The sequence below is a fragment of the Thamnophis sirtalis genome, unplaced genomic scaffold, assembly GCF_051295495.1.
Source record: "Thamnophis sirtalis isolate CommonGarterSnake01/CBP01778 unplaced genomic scaffold, rThaSir2_p1.2 scaffold_4, whole genome shotgun sequence".
Lineage (NCBI taxonomy): Eukaryota > Metazoa > Chordata > Lepidosauria > Squamata > Natricidae > Thamnophis > Thamnophis sirtalis.
In genome coordinates, this window is record NW_028261384.1 from 45,875,131 (window position 1) to 45,897,427 (window position 22,297).

Below are 22,297 nucleotides of genomic sequence, written 5' to 3' on the forward strand. Positions count from 1 at the left end.
AAGCTGGTTATCTCACGACACATCTATAGTCCTTGTCTTCACGATTCCAGGAGACTTATTTCCTGACAAATTGAAGAAGCCTGGATTCTGTAACAGGGGCTTTCGCCAACCAGACCCACTCCATTCCACCATGCCATTCTAGCCCCGTCCTACGTAAGACGATTTTTGGGCACGGGCGCCGCGCGCAGGGCACAGAGAAGTACGATGACCGTCCTGGGGCGCAAAAATGGATTCTCGAAGATTACATGGCCGTGAATATGCTACTAAGGGAGAACAGTTGTTGGAGGCGCCACTGTTTGGCACCTAAACGAGGGAGGCCCAGGCAGTGTCTGCAACGGGATCTTTTCGCCAAGAGGGACTACCGCGCCAAGCTCCAAGAACATGTCCGTCTCTCTGCCTTTACTGTTTCCTTAACAGGCGCCTCGCCTCCGCCTTCTCTTCCCTTCCCCAGCAGGACCCGCCCGCGGTGCGGCCTGTCCCCTCCCTCCTTGGGAGCAGCCGGCGGCTGCAAAGCGGGGAAAGGGGAGGGTCCAGAGCGCTCGACGGGCGCGCTGAACCGGGCACGGAGCAGGGCTGGCGTCGGTCACAACAGAGCCGAGCCTCCCGCCGCCCGCGCTGCTGCGGCATGTCTGAGGCTGGTGCGGCCGGGCTTGGAGCTACCGCGGCAGCGGCAGCAGGAGCAAGCCTTGGGGGCAACGGCGGCGGGGCCGGAGCACTGCAGCAGGGTTCCCCAGCCGCTGGAGGGTTGCCTGCTTGTGGTCCCGCCCGAGCTGTTATCGCTGCTGCCGCAGCTGCTACTGCTGAAAGCCCTGCAGGAGGAGGCAGTGGAGGTGGTAGTAGTAGCAGCGGCGGCGGGGGGCTCGGCTCGGCTCGTATCGCGGGGAAGAAGGCACAGCTTCGCTCTGCACCCCGCGCCAAGAAGCTAGAGAAGCTGGGAGTTTACTCTGCCTGCAAGGTACCCAGCCAGCCCTAGGGTTGGGGAGGAAAAACAGACAAGATTAAGGGATTGCATCGACGTCCAGCACAGAGGTCGTCGCACTTGCTGCTTGCCCTTAGGGGGCGCCCAAAGATATAGCTGTTGCAGTTAATAGTTGTCGTCAGAAGGGGAGGTGCGGGAGTGGTTCGCTGGGACTGCAGCCGGTTCTTTTAACGAAATAAATAGGCTCTAAAACGCAGCGGTTGGCTCGGTGGTCATTTTCAGGGTACGCGTGAGCGGTTTCCCGCTGGACTTCCTATTGGTATTAGCGTGACAATTGTTTTCCAATTGGAAAAGTATTTTTCTGCTCAATTATTCGTGTGTACCTATGTGGTTTATAAAGAGCAATTAATTCTGATTAATTATTTCTCCTTGTGTACACTCCTTGTTCTAATTTGCGGTACAAAATTATGTTGCATCAATTGGAGTTCTGTGTGCAAAATACTACATCGTCTTTAAAAATATCCGATGTGAAATATCAAATTGATTGAAAATGAAACTGTCTTAGAAATTGTTCTTGTATGAAACAACTGTGAATATTTAGGGTAAAAACTTTTTAGTGCTGGACAGATCTTCACTAAATCTTCACTTTGTTTCAACTCTGGCAAGATGCAGAACATGCTAAAATTTAGCCCATATAACAATTGTCAGAGATCAACTCCCCTTTCCTTTGTTCAACTGCTCAGTGGAGACACCTTTGATTACCTCTCTGTAATCTCTGCACAGCAGTATTTTTCAGTTTACCTTTCTCTGGCTTTGTTTTGCTTTTTGTCTCTGCAAAGCTTAGCTCAGTTTTTTCACTTGAATCTTTTGTCATTCCATGTGGCTCATTTCGGTTCTGCTGCTCTTGAATAAGTTTCTCCAACCTGGTGTCCTTCAGATGAGTTTTGATAACAATCACAGCGGCCCTGAGAATAAAGGAAATTGCACCCCTACAAATCTGGATGGCATCAAGCTAGGGAGTAGGTTACCTGCTCCACTCTTTGTATGTTTAGTACTCTACTGATTTCTATCAAAGTGTTTTTCCTCTTTGTATCTACCACCTTATAATCTCATCATCAATCTGATTTTTTTAAGGTCCATCTTTCAATGTGCATATTCCTAGTGATATTTTTGAAGAAGTGTTTTTAATGAGAACACAGATGTGTGCATTAAGAGGGAAAGTTTGTACAGTTCTACTCCTGTTCTTTGCAGTAGTAAGAAAATAAACTATTTTGACAGCAGTCATAAAAAGATATACTGCTGAAACTAAGTAGAATATCAATGCAAAGTAACACAGGGAGTCAAGAAAACTCAACCCCAACAGGCTATGCCAGTTTTGGTATTCATTGTGCTATTTGCTTGGAAAAATACTGTTTCAAATGCTTCTCATGTAAACATAAAATTAGGCACAAATCCAAAGTCTGCTTTACACAGTCACTGTATATTTGTTAAGAGATAAACAATTCTGCTTCCTGATTTTGCTTTATTTTTATTTTTTGCAGTAGGAGAGGTTTGCAAGAAAGCCATTCCAGAATTCCCTATTGAGTAGTGTAGTGCCAGTGAATGTGAGAGAGGAGGAGAGTAAAAGAGATACTTGGATTGGAGACAAGCAGTTATAGCTCCTCCTGTTCACCCACTTCCTTCTGCCAAATCTTGGCAACAGAGCCTTTGTTTTGACAGGATGGCAGCAGAAGGAGGTGGGGATTGTGGCTTGTTCCTTCTGCAGCCTATGGCTGACAAGAACTCTGACACACGCACACAAAAGTGGATTACCAATTGTGTGAGGTTAAAAAGAGCTCAGCAGCCTGGAAACACATTGAAAGGATTTTTTCTCTCTCTGTTTATATCAATGTTATTATTGCAAAAGGAAGCTAGGTCAAATAAAGCCATGCAGAGCTTTATTTATCCTATTACAGTTTTTGAAGAAATTTTGCTCATTGTGTGGATTCTTTCCTTTTCTCATTTTAATCTCATGGTACCATGTACTATGCAGGTCTGAGTGGTGGTGACAAGCGTAATACCTTCTAGACAGTTCAGTTCAATAGTAATTTGAATTTTTATCTTCTAAGACCCTAGTTTTCCTCTCTTCCTTGTCTTTGAACAGATTTTAGGTAATGCTTTTATATATTTTTATTTCATAAATGTATAAAATAGTATTAAAATATGAATAACGCCTTAAAGGTGGTAAGTGTAATGATTAAAAAAATGATTTAGAAACTATGTTATAAACACAGCAACTTCCAGAACTTTGGCCATGTTGCTAAAATATTCTTATTTTTTGTAATTAAAAAAAGAACAAACTCTGACACATTGTAAATATTGATACATATGTACTAATGCAAATCAGGGAAGATTTTTCTTTCCTGTGCTGTGTTATAATTCATTTAACTAATTCTATCACTGGAAAATCCACAATATTAATATCTTTATAGATTCCAAAAAGTAGGAATATAGCCTGAAAAACAAAAAATGTCTTTCATATAGAGAGTCTTGTTATCAACAATCTTCATATTAGCCTAAAATGCAATAAAAATAGGAAAAACCAGTCCATGTTCATTAATGTTTCAACTTCTGAGTTACATCTCCCATAGCCAAATTATTGTAACCAATTTTTTTAATATAACAGGCGTCTAACAATGAATCTGTCAAAGCAAATTCATGTATTAATCTCTTCAAAATGAAAGGAAATGAATTTCACATTGCTTAATCCAACCCAGCAGTGGTTTACAAAGGCCGGACATCCAAACTCATTTTTTCAAGGTCACATAACAAGCTGATATCAATTTCAGCACTTTCCTTCAACTATTTAATGAAACCAGACATAATTCCTCTAAAATCTTTCATTACAATGAAACTATAGTATAGCAAACATATCTGAGCAAGTAAACTGAACTAAACTAGACTAGCATGATTGAATATACTGGGAAGGAATACTTAACCTATACTTAATACAGGTAATCCTTGACTTATGTTTCATTTAGTGACTGTTTGAATTTACAACAGTTTATGATCATTTTTCACACTTATCAATTGTTGCAGCATCTTCATGGTCATGTGATCAAAACTTGGCCACTTCACAACTGACTCACATGTGATGGTTGCAGTGTCCTTTTTTTGCGAGTAAAGTCAATGGCTATCCAGATTCACCATGTTACTAAATGAATAATTGCAGCAATTCACCTAACAACTCTGGAAGAAAAGTCGTAAAATGGGACAATATTAATTTAACAAATGTTTCACTTATTAACATAAATTTTGCGCTCAATTGTGGTTGTAAGTCGAGAACTACCTGTAACAATATATGAATGAAACATACATTTGTAAAAACAGTATTATTTTGGAAATGAGATTTGCAACGGTCCTTGATTAATACAGACTATACAATATATATCTAAGTACCTGTGTTTAAGCAAAGCATAACACAAACTGTTTGAAGTAATTAGCAATATTAATTAATGCCAACAAACAAAATCTAATTTCTGATGACTTGTCATCACAAGAAATTTCTTAAAAGTTACTGCCTGATGACTATACTTAGTAAAGAAATAAGTAAAGAAACGCTAAGTAGAGAAATATTTTTTATTTTTAATTTTGAATCTAATATAATTGTTCTGATTGGTTAGTAAAAATGACACTGAGATATTAGAAGTTAGTAAAATTGGCAGAATTATACAATTTGAAAAAATATATTGCACGCATAATTAATTGATAGTGTACAATACTTAATTGGGGAACTAATAACAATTTGAAATTTAATTCTAAGGAAGCTTGAAGAAAAAGGAGGTGGTGTCTATATAGAGGTGAATTAGAAAGCAGTACAGGTAGTCCTTGATTTACAACCACAATTGAGCCCAAAATATCTGTGTTAAGTGAGACATTTGTTCAGTGAGTTTTACTCTATTTTATGACCTTTTTGCCACAGTTGTTAAGTGAATCACTGCAATTATTGGTTCCACCACAAAACCGCGGTAGACTAAAGTGCGCTCGACGAAAGCGCGTACGTGACGTCATCACAGCACGACGAAAACAGCACGCTGTGAGCAGTAAACTTAAAATTAACGCGTAAATCTAAACCTAACCTCCCCAAACCTAATCCTAAGCCTAACCCTTAACCTAACCCTAAACCTAACCCTTAACCTAACGCTAAACCTAACGCTAACCCTTAACCTAAACCTAACCCTAACGCTTAACGTAACCCTAAACCTAAACCTAAACCTAACCCTTAACCTAACCCTAAACCTAAACCTAACCCTTACCTTTATGTGAATCGGCTTGCTTTAATTTTATTTTAATTTTAATTTAATTTATTTTTAATTTTATTTGTTGCGCTGCTGATGACGTCATGTACGCGCTTTAATCGGGAGCGCTTTAGTGGACCGCAGTTTTGATGGGTCACGCAATTATTATTATTGAATACTGATCACATGATCATGAAGAGTTTGTAAAAGTTGTAACTGAAAAATTGTCATAAGTCACTTTTTATAGTGACCTAAATGAACTGTCACTAAATGAACTGTTGTAAGTCGAGAACTACCTATATATCTTCTTATGGTCGCTGCATTTGCTTAGACTTCATTATTGGTTATTTATTTTAGGGCACAAAAGTATTAAAGTAGATATTCTTTTTTAATTCCAATTACATATGCTAATGGAACGAGCTGTTTAATTTTTGTTGACCAGCTACTTTCACTTTCTGAGAGATGTATGTATTCTTCCTTTTCATTTTTCTAGATAGACAAATAGGTTTTCCATATTACGTTTAAATAAATTGTATTCTCATAATCAAATTCTATTTTCTTTATTAAAATTCAATAGAATTGTGTGTGAGATATTATATGGTTGGAATCTTTGGAGAAATAAATGTTACTTTGCTTTGATTGAAAAATATATTTTTAATTATAGGGCATTCCTTTTTCCTTTAGAAAACTTTATTAAATGCACATATTACTGTTTGATCTCAGAATTCTTTAGAGCAAAGGCAAATGAGTTGTGATTTATGGAGTGTAGAAACTTTTGACAACCATACAGATTTCTTTCTAGATTAGCTTTATGCAGAACTTGCTGTTCTGGAGAACATAAACAGATTCCATTTTCCTTTCAGACTGGCCTGATATGATCAACCACAGTAGTGGGAAACTGCAAAATAATTCCTCCCCCAACTCTGTAGTTGGTCCCTTGTGGAAAGTGCTACCTTATACTCAATTCAATGAGGCTTAATGAGCTCCACTTCTTTCTGCCATTTTTAAACTTTCACCCAGTGTGGTATGTATGTACCGATGTATAAAGTTTAAAAAAGCAGTGAAAGGAAATTCCTAGAGCAGTCCCATTACTGTGGGGCCTCTGTATGATTTCATCCTTATGCCTGAAGCATGAAAAAGTTATATTACTACCCTTGTGTCCTTTTTTGGATGATATGGTCAGGTGTGCAAGAACAAAAAAGCAGTGTGACATTTGTTTTAGAAAGTGTTCACTGGAAGAAAATTACAATTCTTCTGGTAAACATAGTTATAAATATATATGTATATAAAGTACTTCAAGTACTTTTAACCAAGTCCCTCTCTATTGTAATAATAGCATTCATTTCGCTTTGTAGTATAATGCAAGGAATATAAGAGGTTGACAATATAATAATTATTAATAAAATACATTCAAACAGTTGCACACTTACTACTCAAATATAGTCATAATCATATGAACTGGAATGAATACAGAAATATTTATAACGTTGTTAAGCAATAAATTATTCAAGCAATGATTTTAAAAAATCAGTTACTGCCTATAACAGGGTCCCCAAACTTGGCAACTTTAAAGCTTCTGGAGTTCAACTCCCAGAATTTTCCAGCCAGCTCTGCTGGCTCGAGAATTCTAGGAGTTGAAGTCCACAAGTCTTAAAGTTCCTAAGTTTGAAGACCTCTGGTCTATAAGGAAATGAAGGAACAAAGCTGTCATGTTCTTGTGTATTTCATTACAAAACAAAAGACTCCATTCTTAAAATTAAGATATAACATGTCCTAAAAACTGAAAACTCATGCATACTTCCTAGGATTTTTTTCATACATTATAGGGCAACAAATTCTCCAGGGTTATGGTTCACACAGATATATATGTAATTCCTTATATCTTGGATCCTCAACATGGAATTGTGGGCCCTGCTGGGCCTGCCAGTATTTCCCTTGAGAACTTCCAGATTTTATGCTTCAGTCAATTTCATTTTATTCTTAAAAAATAAATCTAATTTTAAATAAGGTAACTGGTGGTTGTAAACAAGAGCTTGAGAGTTTTATTACTCACATTTAAATTAACCTATATTCTTTGTTATAGCTACATTCAGATTGGTTTAAATTAGTCAAACAGTAGTTAAAAATAAAGACGCTCTTTTATACCTACTCCACAAGCTCATTGGTTCTCTTAGATTAATACAAAGCTACACCAATCTTTTGCAATTTATGTTTTCCAAATATTCTGGACTACCATTCTTATCATCTCCGGAGATTTCCCATATGATTGATCATTGCAGTTGCCATTAAAAGCATTTTAAGTATATCAACTTGGTAAATTCATATCTTTGTGGATTTTGCAAAGTTTAAGGTAGACAACTTTAATAGAGATTGAATCTTTTGCATTGATGTAGCTGCAACTGATATCAGCTATCATATAAACTATAGATTTAGCCAAAGTTTCCCAAGATGGGAGCAGTTCAAATTCTGGTTTTCAAAGCAATTACACGTAGAGAACTGATTTATCCCAACACTTAATTAAAATTGCTCAAATTATATGTTTATTTTCCAATAAAAAACACTGTACTTTATGAATTAGTACTTAACAGAGAACTTTTTTTATGAAACAGTGGGAAAGAAATAGAAAGGTTTGTATAAAATAATCTTATTATGATTTTGTGTTATTTTCTACCTATGAATAGGAAGATTCCTGATTTTTTAAAATTATAACTCCCAAGTTTATTTATTTGTCTTATTTAAGAACTGCTTATCTCCTTCATAGGATGGCATGGTGGCTTGGCAGTTAAGATGCTGGGCTTGTCAGTTGGAAAGCTGGTAGCCCAGGTTCAAGACCCAAGTGCTATATGATGGGGTGAGCTCCTGTCCTCACCCCAGTTCCTCCCAATCTAGACATTTGAAAACATGCAAATGCGAGTAGATAAATAGTACCACTTAATGTGAGGGTAACAGTGCTCTAGGACATGCTGGCCATATGATTTCTAAAATGTCTTCAGGCAGTGCTAATTCAACTACTACTGGAATAAAATCCATAGAGACTCATTTTTATCACCTTTATACAGGGACTTACATTTGACCATGCTGTTTGAAATGGAATTGAAGTAAAAATGTTTGTAGGATAACAGAGTGTCTACTCCCAATTTAGATAATTAAGTATAATTTGATAGTTTTCAGATTATGAAATCCCATTCATGGAATACCTTATTGTGTACAAATTCTAACAGAAACTAAAATATCACAAATCTTTCTGATCATAACTATGAAATATTTTAGGCCGAAGAAGTAGACCTTTTTTACAAGATTTTGTTTCAAAATCACTCTGTTGAATTAAATGCCCTTTGATGTTGTCTCACTAACTCATTTTAAAACATGCTAGATCTTGAGCAATGTAGCAGCAGTTTGGCCCCTAATTTGAGCATTATATCCAGCAATATAGTCCTATTTCAGTGTTTTCAAAATTTGATCCAGTTTGCTGGACCAAGGCCAATATGTTATACCATGCATTCTAATTTTTAACCTTTTATTGCACAATATTGATTTAAAGAATGAGCCGTAAATAAAATGTGGCAACCATATGGATTAATCATGACAGTTTTTGAGGAAAGTAATTTAAATATGATTTACAACTGATGGTCTGGAATAAAAGAAAATAACAGCAGAACATGTTAATCATGAAACAAATCCTTAGTAATTTATTTTTCAGCATGGGTTAGCGTAAGACTCCCCATAAACATTTCAGCTTAGGAAATGCAATAATACAAAATTTATGTAATGTGATTGGAAGTTACCGAATAGTAGAATTTATTCTAGTTTAAAATATAGAGAATGCTCCTATATTTATCAGATCCCCTGATGAGTGAAATGTGAATCTGGAATGAGTAGCTAGAAGGAACATTTTAGGGAGACTCAAATTCAAATTCTCTGCTGTGAATCCTGTCATAGTTCTTACTACAAGCATTGTAGATACAAATTGTTAGGCATATACATTGTGTGTGTATGTGTGCGTGTAAGATAGGCAGATGGGTGGACGGGTAGGTAGGTGGATGGGTGAGTAGATAGGTAAGTAGGCAGTCAGTTTGACAGTCCCAAGTTCAAAGAAGGCATATGATTGTCAATTCACCTGTGGACATGGAAGTGACTATGCAGTCCCAGGCTGGAGGTGCAGAATCTATCACTAGAAGTCTATTGTAATAACTATGGGTGTTCTGATGGTGCCACTTAACAGTTTTCTATCAGTTTTTCATGGTACCTGTTTTCAAAGCCAGTGGAGGCATTTTAGCACAGGGCCTATCAACGGATCTGTTTGAAGACCCAACTAGGAATTCCCTTGGCTGGATGTCACAGTAGTATAGCTTTTCCTTCACAGTATCTTTATAGCGCTTGGGTAGATGTCCTCAAGGTATATTCCCAGTTTCCAGTATAACATACCATACCACTGGAAAGGCATACATTAGTCATCCATTCTGATGGTGTGTTCCAAGCAATAAATCTGGCTTGTGATAATCAGGGATTCACTGCTGGGGGACTTTATGTAATCCAAGGTCTCCAAATGTCTTGTCAAAGAATTCCGGGAATGTAGCAGAAAACATGCATGTTAAATTTCTCCAGTTGTTTGATGTGTTACTGGTACATAGTCCCAAGATTTTCATTCATATAGGAATAAAGGTATAACCACAGGTCTGTAGACGTTCAGCTATATGGAGATATGGATGTGGTGTTAATTGAAGTGTCTAGTATCTAGCTGCTTCAGAGCCTGTCTGGCTGTGCTGATCTTTGAGTCAGTTTCTTTGTCCAAAGATCCAAGATGATACTTCCCAGGTATTGAAACTTTTTACCTTTTGTCAGCTGCATGTCACAGCAGTGATTTTTGGTTTTACAGATATTTGGCATAGGCTGGCAAAGTAGTTCAGTCTTGTTCAGGCTGATAGTAAATCTGAAAAGCATAGCAGTGTCTGAGCATTTGTTTAGCATCAACTGTAATTACTATCATTGTATGCCAGGAGCACATAGTCATAATCAAAGAAGGATTCCTTAAATGACTATATGGAGTCATTTTGTCCATTTATTCTAGCGGTGTAAGTCACAGAGAAAACTTTAGTTGGAATCTGTTGTATACTCTCCAGTCTATGTACAGTATATGACAATGTGTAACTGAAGAAGAGATTAAACAGGACGGGGTTAGGACACAACTTTGCTTCACCTCATTGGAAATGGCAAATGCAGCTGATCATTGTAACTAACCTTCCCTGTCATTCCATCATGGAATAGGTGAATCAACTTCACTAATTTCCTCAGTCATCCAGAAGATTTCAGGATGGTCCAGAGAGCCTTCTTGTTCAAGTGCCTTTGTCAGGTTAATGAAGGTATAGAGATTTATTCTGCTCAATAGCAAATCTCAGGTCTGCTATACTCCATTCAGAAAGCCTCATTGCACCTTCTGGGAGGTTCCTTTCCAAAACAATAACAAGGCTTTTCAGAAAAATCTGAGCAAAAATCTTGCAGTGAAATACTCCTGTAGTTCACACAGTCTAATTTGCTTCCCTTATTTTCCATACTGCCACAATGAGAGCACCACAGAAGTTGTCAAACATTTCCTCCGTGAGCCTGGTGTCTTCTAAGATTTCTTGGAATGACTGTAAGGCATTTGGGACTGATGCTTTGTAGATTTAAGCAGAAATACCATCCTGCTCTGTTGTTTTTAAAAAAAAATTCATCTGCAAGATTGCTTTCTGCCTCAAAGCAGATATAGGATAAGACTGGCAACTGAGAAACCTGCTGGAAGATGGCCTATGAGTAAGTTTAAGAAATTTATAGTAGTGTTTCAATCCTTCCTTGTCTTTGATCAGATCTGACATATCAGATGAGAGTATGGGGAATGTCATAGTGTAGGAAGACCATAAAATGCCTTCATGTGCTAAAGAATACTGGTAGCATACATATCTGCAAAGCATTCCACATGATCACCGTTGTCCCCTATATTTTGCAGTTCCTCTTGTACTTCATTCTTTGAGATATATAATTCAAAAACCTTGTTCTAGGCATGGGAAAGTCTTGGTATGTCCAGGTTTTCAGTATTAAGTACAATCGCAGTCTGTGATGACGTTTATGAATTGCATCCAATTTTCATAACAATTTCCTACAAGCGATAAATTGTCATAAAGTTTTTATTAAGGACATTTTGAAAATGTTGGATTTGGCTTGGGTTTTTCAGTCTGGCAATGTTGAACGATGTTCTGAAGTCCTTGGTTACTTGTGGGGTAAAGAACCTGCTCACAGTTGAAGACCAACCAGATTAGTCTGTGATCTGTCCAGCACTCAGCACTTTCCATGGCCCAGGTAATGGTAACTTCTTTATGGTTGCAGTGACATACTCTGATATAGTAAAAAAGTGCCAGTGACTCAGGATGCACCCAGATTGTTTTATATTTTTTTGTAAATCTGAACATAGTGTTAGTGATGCACAGGTTATCCTCAGTGCATTTGCTCAGAAGGAGTAAGCCATTACTGTTTGATTTTCCCATTCCATGCCTTCTAAGAATTCAATCGCAGTTGACACTCTCTGCTCCCACCCTGGCTTTGATGTCATCCAGTGACAAATTAGTTGTGGTGAGTTTGAATAATCTGCTCAAAATGCCCATATAAATCTCTTTGCCTCGACTTGAGGGAGTTGCTGTATAGGCACTAGAATGGTGATGTAGTAGGACTTGCTGAGAGAAAGGAGGAACTTCATAGTACATTCATTTATTCCAGTGAGTTGATGGCTTTCCCTAATGGCCCAGATGAGGAGGAAGAGCTGATTCTGGGAATCTAGAAGTAGAATGTGGAGGAGCATCAGGAAGACGCCAAAATCTCCAAGCAAAGAATGAATAGGCTAGAGGAAGAGGAGATCCCCCTCTTCCGGGGGGGGGGGGGAGTGATCAGAGAAATAAGTGGATAAGTGCCTGGGGCTGAAGAAGAAAGGGAAGAGTTGTAGCTGCAATTGGAGGACTCAGAAACCCAGTCAGAAGCACAGGATGGAAAGGGAATGCAGCCTCCTCCACTGTCTCCCAGGGCGTGCAGGGCCAAACCAAGGGAAGTGCAATAGAGGTCAGCAAGGCTATTTGTGAGGTGGCAATGAGTTACACTGGCATGTGTCAATTTAGCCTGATGGGTAAAGTAGCGTGATGCTAGAAACAACCATTCGTTTTCCTGTTGTGTATGTGTTCTGGCTTTGTGAATGCCTGCCTTTGTTTATTGACCCTGAGCTTGGACTCAGGATTCATGAATGGATTCTGCAGCTTGCATTGGATACTGTGCCTTTGGATTTGTGCCTGAATTCAGATTTTGTATTTGGTTGACTTCATGCTGGACTTATACACCCTTTCTTCTCCCCCTCCAACTTTCATTTCTCCCCTCCAACATTCCCCTCTTCTACTTCCCCTCCCCCTCTAACATGCATCTCTCCCCTTTCCCCCATCTCACCCTCCTTACATTCCCCTCTCACTCCCTCTCTACTCCTCCCTCTTCTTTCCCTCTACTCCTTACTTCGGTGTATTTCTACTATTCATTAATCTATTTGATTTGTATTTTATACTAACATTAAAAGAAAAAAAAGGAAGAAAAAAAAAGAAAAGAAAAGGAAAAGAGAAAAATAAATAAAAAGGAGCAACAGTATACAGGTGCATTCTTATTGTTTTGAAAATTGAAACTATGTTTCCCCCCTCCCCCCTCCCCCCTGTGATCCCCCCTCCCTACCCCCCTTTGACTTCCCAGATCCCATACCCGGTATAGCTTTTTATCCAACACAATCTAGAATATAATAAAACCAAGTAAGTTAAAAATTAAAAGATAAAAAAAAGAAGAAAATAAAAAAAACAAAAAAAATGAGAAAAATCAATAAATTCTTTTCATTGAACTCAGCTTCCCATCATTATTAAGACTTAAACAATGTACATCATTCCTGATCACAATTAATTAATTACTTGCAGGATTTCAAACTCTATTGAAACCAAATAAATTATCCAAATAGAGTTCTACTCTAGCTATGGACCTTATCTCTTTATCTAAATATCTGTCTATTTCCAAACCTTTAATTTGTCCCTTTTATACCTCCTTCTCTATAAAGCAATTTAAACACCTCTCAAATTCTTCTCTCGGTTTCTTTTTCTAACTCTTCGTCCTGCCTCTACCCGTGTCCATATACATACATATACACATATATATGTACATACACACACATATACATACACATAGATATATTTTATCTTCATCCATACTCCTCTCATATTTGCTCCGCCTTCCTGCAAACTCCCCGGGTATATCCTTCCAGTCATTATATTCAAGTAACAGTTTATACAAAAATCAGTTTACTTTCTGTCTCAAAGTAAGCTCTAATTCAACTTTCACTACCCTCCCATCTACACCACACCTCCCAACTCCATTCAACCTGAAACCCTGATCCAGGAACACCACAGTTTCCGCCCTCCTCACCCTGGAAAATAAGTCATCAACAGCTTATATAAAAATTCAGAGTTATCCACCAAATCTTTTTTAAGTCCCATACAAAATATCTTCCAAGGAGAACAGCATCAGTTCTTTCAACCTTAATGTCTCTTCATCGATGTACAACTAAACCAATTTTATGCAAAACAAAAGTCACAAAGTATTGTTCAAATTGAAAATAAGGCAAATATTTTAAATCAGTTGATTTGATATAATTTCCTTGCAAAAAATTATATCATTTTTATGCTATTTAATATAGCAAGATGTTTACTTTCACTGTTATAATGGTTTCATGAATATCTCCTTATTCAATGGCTGGTATTCATAAATGTTGCTGCGATCCGCTTTATTTTCAATTCGTCTGGGAACACGGCTGGATCCTTGTTTGATCTTCTGCTTTTCCGGAAGGGGAAAGCGATACTTTCTGTCTTGTAATGCTGTATTTTGTTGTTTCTCTTCTCCTTCTCTTTGTTTGTCCTCAAGCCCAGGTGATTCAAGGTGTCCCGCCTTTAGGATCTCATAATAAAAATCTCAGGCTTCCCAAACAGAGCTTAGGTGATATTTTTGGTCATCAAATGTAACTATAATACCAGATGGCACATCCCATCTATACTGTATCTGACAGTTTCTGAGTTCTTTAGTTAGAAAAGCATAGTCTCTCCTAGCTCTCAACATTTGAAGTGGTATTGCTTTAAAAACAGTCAAGTCCTGTCCATCAATTCGCAGCCTGGTATTATAAAACTCTTGTAATATCGCCTTTCTGGATTCTCTTGTAGCAAAATATATAATTATATCTCTCGGAAGCTGTCTCTGTTTTGCTGCCCACGAATTCTGGCGGTAAATTTTTTGAATCTGCCCATCAAAGTTGAGTCCCGGACTTCCCATCAAACGACTGAAAGCTTCTGAAAAAGTCTGTTTCAAGTTCTCCTGTTGCTTTTCACGTAGTCCCCTAACTCTTAAAGCCAGCTCCATCTTTTTATAATTTGTCATAACCAGTTGTTTTTCTGCATTTTCAACTTCCTGTTGTAACACCTCAATTTTAGATATCAGGTTAGAATTAGTTTGCTCCAAGAGTTCCAGCTTATCTTCAATTCCAGCAACATAGTCTGTCATCACAGTCATAACTCCCATGACATCCTCTCTTGTTTGGGCAATCTTAGCATCAAGCTTGCCATATAAATCTGTAACAAATTGCTTCATCTCCTCTCTAAATTCATTGAGAGTTTCAAAAAGAAATTCTTTCGTTAGCACTTCTCCAGTAGGGGGCGTGGAAGGTAAGAGCTGCGGCTTTCCAACAAAAGCCTGCGATGTAAAAGAGCGTCTGGGCTGCTTCGATTTCGGTGCCATGATAAAAAGAAAACAAACAGAATCTTTACTCACATTAGTTTGGGATAAGGTAATTTCAGCAAAACCCCTGGCAGTTGATAAAAGGAAATCATCGAAAGAACGGGGCTAATTGATTTGTAAAGAGTTATATCCTTAGTTCTGTCCAGGAAGCTGAAGATATATCGTTATAAAAAATGCGGAAGCTATAAATTCGCCATTTAAAAAAAAAAAAATTGAACAAAGGAGTCTTTGGTAAAATTGAAGCTGGTATTTTAAATAGAGAAAAAAAAAAGTTCACCGGTATGGTCGCTGCTCAGATTGATCTTTAACAAGTTAATTGCAAAATCTTGTACTGAGGAGGGGGGTAACTCGCCTTGAGCTGAAAAAATTCAGCTGAGAAGCTTTGGCCGGAGTAAATGACTCAGCTTTCGTTGAATCACTCTCTTTCGTTCACAGCCAAAAGATAAAAAGGCTGTGAACTTCAAAGAGGACTCTAACTAGCTGGGGGTCCCTCCCTACTTTTTCCTTGCCTGGAAAAAGAGATATCTAAGATCTTAAATAGATATACGAACCAAAACTCTGAGGGCAGCTTCGTTAAGCTACCGTCGGCGGCAAGCACCTCCCCCCGGAAATTGACTTCATGCTGGACTTGTGAACTTTGATTTATAAAGCTTGGGGGGGGGTGGGCTATTTGCAGGCAAACCTATTATAAAAAGGACTTGGGGAAGTGATATTAGGGGCTAAGAGTTTTTTAAAAATCTCTTAAATTCTTTGTGTGTGCATGTGTGGTCTGGAACAGGACATAAGTAGAAATGTTCTTCAGCAGAGCAGTTTTAATTGCAAAACCTATTCTGTGAATCTTGTTGAGAGTCTGTGGTTTCCCTTTCTAAAAGAATATATATCCAGTAGCTGCTTCCTAAAATGAACTGGTCTCACTGAGTGTGGTAATATCAGTGCTGTAACAGCAAAGTTCAGCTTCTATAAATGTGGTTCATCTTTCAGGCTTTGACAATTTGTCTCTATCCAGAAATGTGTGGAAACTCCAGGCTCTGAAGATGAATTTTCCTTTATTTGTTTTCCTTGATTCTTGACTGCTGTAGAGCTGACATGGCACAAGTAGTTAGATAGCCAGAGGTTGTGGGGCCAGTCAATGTCTAGCGTACCTTTTGTAATCAACTTCTCATTTGAAGTTGGGTAGCGCTATCCTAAAAAGGGCTGCCCAGTCATTTTGAATGCTTCCAGATGTATTCTTGCCCTGGTTATTGAGCAAAACAACTATTGTCCAAAAGTTGTATTTACAAATGTGCAGATTTGTAAATACAACTTCCTTCTCCTTCTGTTGCTACTCCCAATCACTGCAGGGATCAATGAATTCAGTTTGGAACTGAGGTGAATTGCATCTGTGTTATAGATAAAGATGAATTACACAACTGAATAGAATAACAGAGTTGGAAGTTGGTTCCATTGCTTGGAAGTTTTCTAGTCCAACCTCCTGCTTAGGCAGGAAACCCTACTTCAGACAAATGGTTATCTAATCTCTTCTTTAAAGCTTCCAGTATTGGAGCATTCACAACTTCTGGAAATAAGTTTTTCCACTGATTAATTGTTCTAACTGTCAGGAAATTTCTCCCTAGTTCTAAGTTGCTTCTCTCCTTGATTAGTTTCCACTCATTGCTTCTTGTACCTCAGGTGCTTTGGAGAATAGTCTGACTCCCTCTTTTTTGCAGCAACCCCTGAGATAGCAGAACTATGATGTCACCCCTAATAGTCCTTTTTTCATAAGACTAGACATATCCAGTTCCAGCAACTGTTCTTTATATGTTTTATCCTCAAGTACCCTAATCATCTTTGATGCTCTTCTCTGCACTCTTTCTAGAATCTCAACACCTTTTTACATCGTGGCGACCAAAACTGGATGCAGTATTCCAAGTGTGGCCTTACCAAGGCATTATAAAGTGGTATTAACATTTCATGTGATCTTGATTCTGTCCCACTGTTTATGCAGCCTAGAACTGTGTGGGCTTTTTTGTAAACTGCAGGACACTGCTGGCTCATATTTAAGTGATGGTCCACTAGGACTCCAAGATCCCTCTCACAATCACCACCATTGAGCAAGGTACCACCTATACTGTACCTGTGCATTTTGTTTTTCTTGCCTAAATGTAGAAACTTATTTTTTTTCACCATTAAATTTCCTTTTGTTAGATAGCGCCCAATGTTAAAGTCTGTCAAGATCCTTATGTATCTTAAGCCTATCTTCTGGAGTGTTGGCTATTCCTGCTAGTTTGGTGTCATCTGCAAATTTGATAAATTCCCCATTTATCCCCTCATTCAAGTCCTTGATGAATATGTCGAAGAGTACTGGGCCTAAAACAGAGCCCTTGGGTACTCCACTCCATACCTCCCTTCATTTAGATGCAGTTCAATTGAGGACTACATGTTGAGTGTGGTTGATCATCCAGTTACAAATTCATCTGGTGGTGATGCTGTCTAACCCACATTTTTCTATTTTATCAAGTAGTAGGTTATAGTCTAATTTGTCAAATGCTTTAGTGACATCCAAGTAAATTATATTGATAGCATTCCTCTGAATACTAGTTTTGTCACTTTGTCAAAGAATGCAATAAGATTAGTCTGGCATGATATGTTTTCTGAAAAACCCATGGTTTTTAGTTAGTACTTTGTTTGCTTCTAGGTGTTCGCTGATTCGTTGCTTGATTATCTTTTCCAGAATCTTCCCTGGTAGGCTGATAGATCTATAGTTTCCTGGATCTGTTTTTGTCACCTTTTTGCCACTTTCTCCCAGCAATGGACCAATTGTTTCCTTGACTTTTTTCTTCTTTTTAACATATTGGAAGAAGCTTTTTTTGTTATTTTTTATTTTTGCTCAAGCAAAAATTTGTTTGTTGTGCGCTTTAGCTTTCCTTGCTTCATCTTTGTAGGCCTGGGCTATTTGCTGATATTCTGCCTTAGTTATGTGCCTGTCTTTCCAGTTTTTATACTTGTCCCTTTTGTATTCAATTTGTCAGAGAGTTCTTTATGCAGCCAGGCTGGTTTCTTTTGAGAACTGTTATTTTTCTTGTTCATTGCTATTGTCCTAGACTGGGCTTTTATAATCTCACTTTTCAAAGTTTCCCGAGCTTCTTGAGTTGTTTTCCCCTTGAGGAATTCCATGGAATCTCTCCCAAGTTCTCTCTAATTGAAATCAGCTCTCTTAAAGTCCATGACTGTAGTTTGTTCTACTGCTTTTGCTTGCATAATGTTAAATTCCAATATTGCATGATCACTTGCCCCCAAGGTTTTTGTAGCTTCAATACCTTCTATTATTTCATCTCTGTTGGTGAGAATTAAGTCCAATATGACTGATTCTCTTGTTCCCTTCTCTACTTTTTGGGAAACAAAAGTTGTCTGCTAGGTTTGTCAGGAACCTGTTTGATCTTCCACTTGGTGCAGTTTGTCTCCCAGTTGATGTCAGAGTAGTTAAAATCCCCCATTACTATTCTGGTGTGCTTCCTACATACCTTAGTTAACTGACTACCAAAAGGTCATCTACTTCTTCTGTTTGGTTGGGTGGCCTATAGTATACACCTATGGCAATGTCATTTCCCCCCACTTTTACATTGACCCAAATGCATTCCAGGCAGTTTTCATCATTGTTTGCTCTATTTCTGTAGATATGTAGTTATTTCTTATATATAGTGCAACTCTACATTCTCTTTTATTTCGTTTATTTCTTTTAAATAATTTCAATCCCTCTAGCTGTAAGTTCCATTTGTGGATTTCCCCCCCCCCCCCCCATGTTTCTGTAATGGCAACAATATCATATCAACCCTCATTTTTTTGAATTTCTAATTCACTCTGTTTATTCTTCATACTTTGTGCATTGGTACATAGATATTTGAGTCCATTTTGACTGACCCTATGTTTACTTTCTACATAACCTGTGTGGTCCCCTACTGCCTTACCACCTATTTGATTAGTGCACATGGTATGGTACTCACTATTAAATGCTTGTTTTTACTTGACAGTAAGGTTGATAGTCTTACCCGCCTTAACATCTATGTTACATGCATTGATAACCCTATTAAGTTTAGATTGCTGGGGACAGAAATGTTATGTATTAATTATTTCTCTGTCCGCACTGTTCAGTTTAAATGTTTATTTAGAAAATCTGTGAATTTAATGCCAAGTAACTCAGTTCCTTTCTTTGATGGATGCAAACCATCTTTTTGTACAGTTTTTCATTGGACCAGGTACAGATATCATGACTAATATAATCAAAGCCTTCCATTTTACATTTTTTTAGCCACACATTAAACTCTGCTATACACTGGCCTTTTCCTTTTTGTTTATTATATACTGATAAAACCTCTGAAAAGATAAGCCTACAGCCTATACTATTAAATTCATACCAAAGCTCTGGAAATCATCATGCACAAAAAGTACATCTTTTTGGGACAGATTATTTGTGTCAAGATGTATAATAGCATCAACATCACAGTTCTTTGACATTAAGTCTATGTGAATACCCAGTTCCATAATTATTTAATTATTTTAAAGCAATTAATTCCATGTTTGATTAATCCATGATAGGAAAAAAAAACTGTAACTTAAAAAAATGTTAAAATGTAGCACAATTGAAAAGTATTAAATATATCATAGTAGTAATATAGGGATAGCTAATAATATGAGTTTGTGTCTACTCTTTTTTAATCTATAACTGACCATCAAATGCAACATTATAGTGTTTCTAAATCAGTGTTTTTCAACCTTTTTTGTGCAAAGGCACACTTTTTTCATGAAAAAAATCACGAGGCACACCACCATTAGAAAATGTTAAAATTTTTTAACTCTGTGCCTATATTGACTATATATAAAGTGTTTTTCCCACGGCACACCTTACACTATGTCACGGCACACTAGTGTGCCGCGGCACAGTGGTTGAAAAACACTGTTCTAAATTACTGTTTCTGGGTTGTTTTGTTTACCAATTTTACAAGATTTTTCAATGTTAAAATTTCTTATTCAAAATAAAATTAACAAATGTTAAAAAAAATTGTTGTGTGTTCCATTAAAAATAACATACAAAATTTAGAATAATTATTTAGTACACTTGATTTAGTAAGAATTAGATTTTGCTTTATTATTCTGTATAATGTCTACATTTTACACTGCAATAGTAAGGCAAGGATGTGGCATCTGAAAACCTTTTGCAGAGACATCCTTTCAAAAATTTGCACTGGAAATTTGTAATATGATGAAAGAGGACATTTATTAAATATTTGCAAAGCAGTTATATTCTATATTTAATTTTATTTTAATCACAGTAAAATGAACACAATTAGATTATTTTTATTTTACTTTTCATCATGACACTGCTTAACCTTCCAAATAACTCATTGTCCCAGCATGCCCTTTAAGAGTGTATGTAACAGGAACGGGTAACCTGACATTTCAGAGCTTTGTATATAATCTTTATAATTCCTTTTTCATGAACCATGTAACTCTCTTTAACCTCCTTGCTCAAAATTGGTGCTTTTGTTGATCATCACTCTGAGAAGGATTGCCTGCTATAGTACAGGTATTCATCGACTTACAACAGTTCATTTAGTGAGCATTCAAAGTTACAAGGGCATTGAAAAAAGTGATTTATGACTAGTTTTCACACTTATGACCATTGTAGTTTCCCCATAGTCAGGTGATCAAAATTCAGATGCTTATGACAATTGGAGTGTCCCGTCATCACCTTTTGTGACCTTCTGACGAGCAAAGTGAATGGGAAAACCTGATTCACTTAACAATCATGTTACTAATTTAACAACAATAGTGATTCACTTAACTATGGTAACAAAGGTCATAAAAGGAAGCAATGTGATTCTGAAAATGACTGTGTTAGATTGAAGATAAAGAAAAGAACTTTGTTGTGATAACTTACATGATAGAACATATTTAATAATATAAATATATTGAATAATATATCAGGGCTAGACTTAAGATAGGTAAGTTCAACTGCTAGCTGAATGGTTTGGATAGGAAAGATTTCTGATTCCAGATTGTTTAATGATAGCAATAACAAAACTCCTCCACTTTATATTCATAAGGATTAGGAAAAATGGATTTCTAATGAAATGTACAAAAATAGAGAACTAAATACCCATAGAAGAAGAAAAATCTAGAACAAGCTTCCAGAGGCTAGATGTTCTCCTAGGCGCTGCTTGGAGTGTCCAAGCATGGATTAACTTCAGCTTGCTGCCCAAGGAACTGAGTTTTAAAATTGTTGTAGCTCCGCCTCTTGGTTGCCTCAGAGCAGGGGTGGGTTTCTCGCCCCGTTCCAACCGGTTCGGTTGGAACGAGGCCGGCGGCGTCCTCGCGCACGTGAGCGGCGCATGCATGCGTACTAGCGTCTGTGCGATGCTCCAGCTGCTCCTGGAGGATCGCGCAGGCGCTGTATGCGTCCTGCGCATGCGTGGAAGCGCAGAATTCATTAAAACCGGGTAAGGAGCGGGCGTGTGGGCACGGGGGGGGGGGCTTCGCCGTTCCCGGAAGTTACTTACTTCCGGGTTTGGCGACCAACCGGTTCGCAGGGACCGCCGCGAACCGGTTGAAACCCACCCCTGCCTCAGAGGCTCAGTTTCAAAAAACTCAGCCGCCCTATAGGACATGCTTGTCTGTGCTCCAGTACTTGGGCATCAAGCTGGATCCCGGTTTTTGGTAGTTTGCATAGTTTAGTGTAGCTCCCTTTATTTCCCTTTTTTGTTTTTTCCTTCCTAGTCCTTTGATTCTTTTATTCTTGCCTGTAAGGGGATAGCACAGAAAAATTCTGCAATTTAGCCTCCGCCTGAGCCCTTGATTCCAGAATCACGCAGATAGGCTTTCTGGAGAGCTGCCAGCCCCAGGGCTAATCGGGCAGCTCCCTGCGTCAGGGACTCACCTGGCGGCCACCCACAAATTCAAAAGGTAAGTTAAGGCTAGGATCCCCTTGCTAAGCGCTAGGCTCCCCGAAGCCTGTCACTGCTCCAGGCACGCGAGCGCGCGAACAGCCGCCATTTTTAAATGGTTTTGGCACATTTTCGCTCCGCAGGCCCCAAACTTTGCCGTGCAGCCTGTCAGAATGTGCAGATCACCGCGGAGGGCCGCCATAAGCACAGGGCCTAGTTCTGGGTGGCCAGTCAGGCCCTCTCCCTCATGATCCTTCCAGCGGCCGCAGGGAACCTTGGCCTTCGAGCCACCCTACCTGCCTCAGTGTGGATCTGCAGGCGCTTGGCTACTTACTCTAGCCGGCTCCAATCAGCCCTCC

The 22,297-nt window shown here is 38.3% G+C and overlaps 1 protein-coding gene and 1 pseudogene across 4 annotated transcripts in view; both read left to right on the forward strand.

The window, feature by feature from the left end:
- Window positions 1-230: 230 nt before the first annotated feature.
- The window catches only part of KAT2B (lysine acetyltransferase 2B), an 87,726-nt gene continuing 65,659 nt past the window's right edge, over window positions 231-22,297 (forward strand). For 3 of the 4 annotated variants that reach the window (XM_087712844.1, XM_087712845.1, XM_087712848.1), the window contains exon 1: window positions 547-955. In XM_087712844.1, coding sequence (XP_087568970.1) covers window positions 626-955 — 330 coding nt within the window. In that variant the 5' untranslated portion in view covers window positions 547-625. Of the gene's footprint in view, window positions 384-546; window positions 956-22,297 lie in introns of those variants that run through there. The other variant, XM_087712847.1, reaches the window with a different exon arrangement.
- Window positions 15,020-17,444, forward strand: LOC148045827 (uncharacterized; annotated as a pseudogene).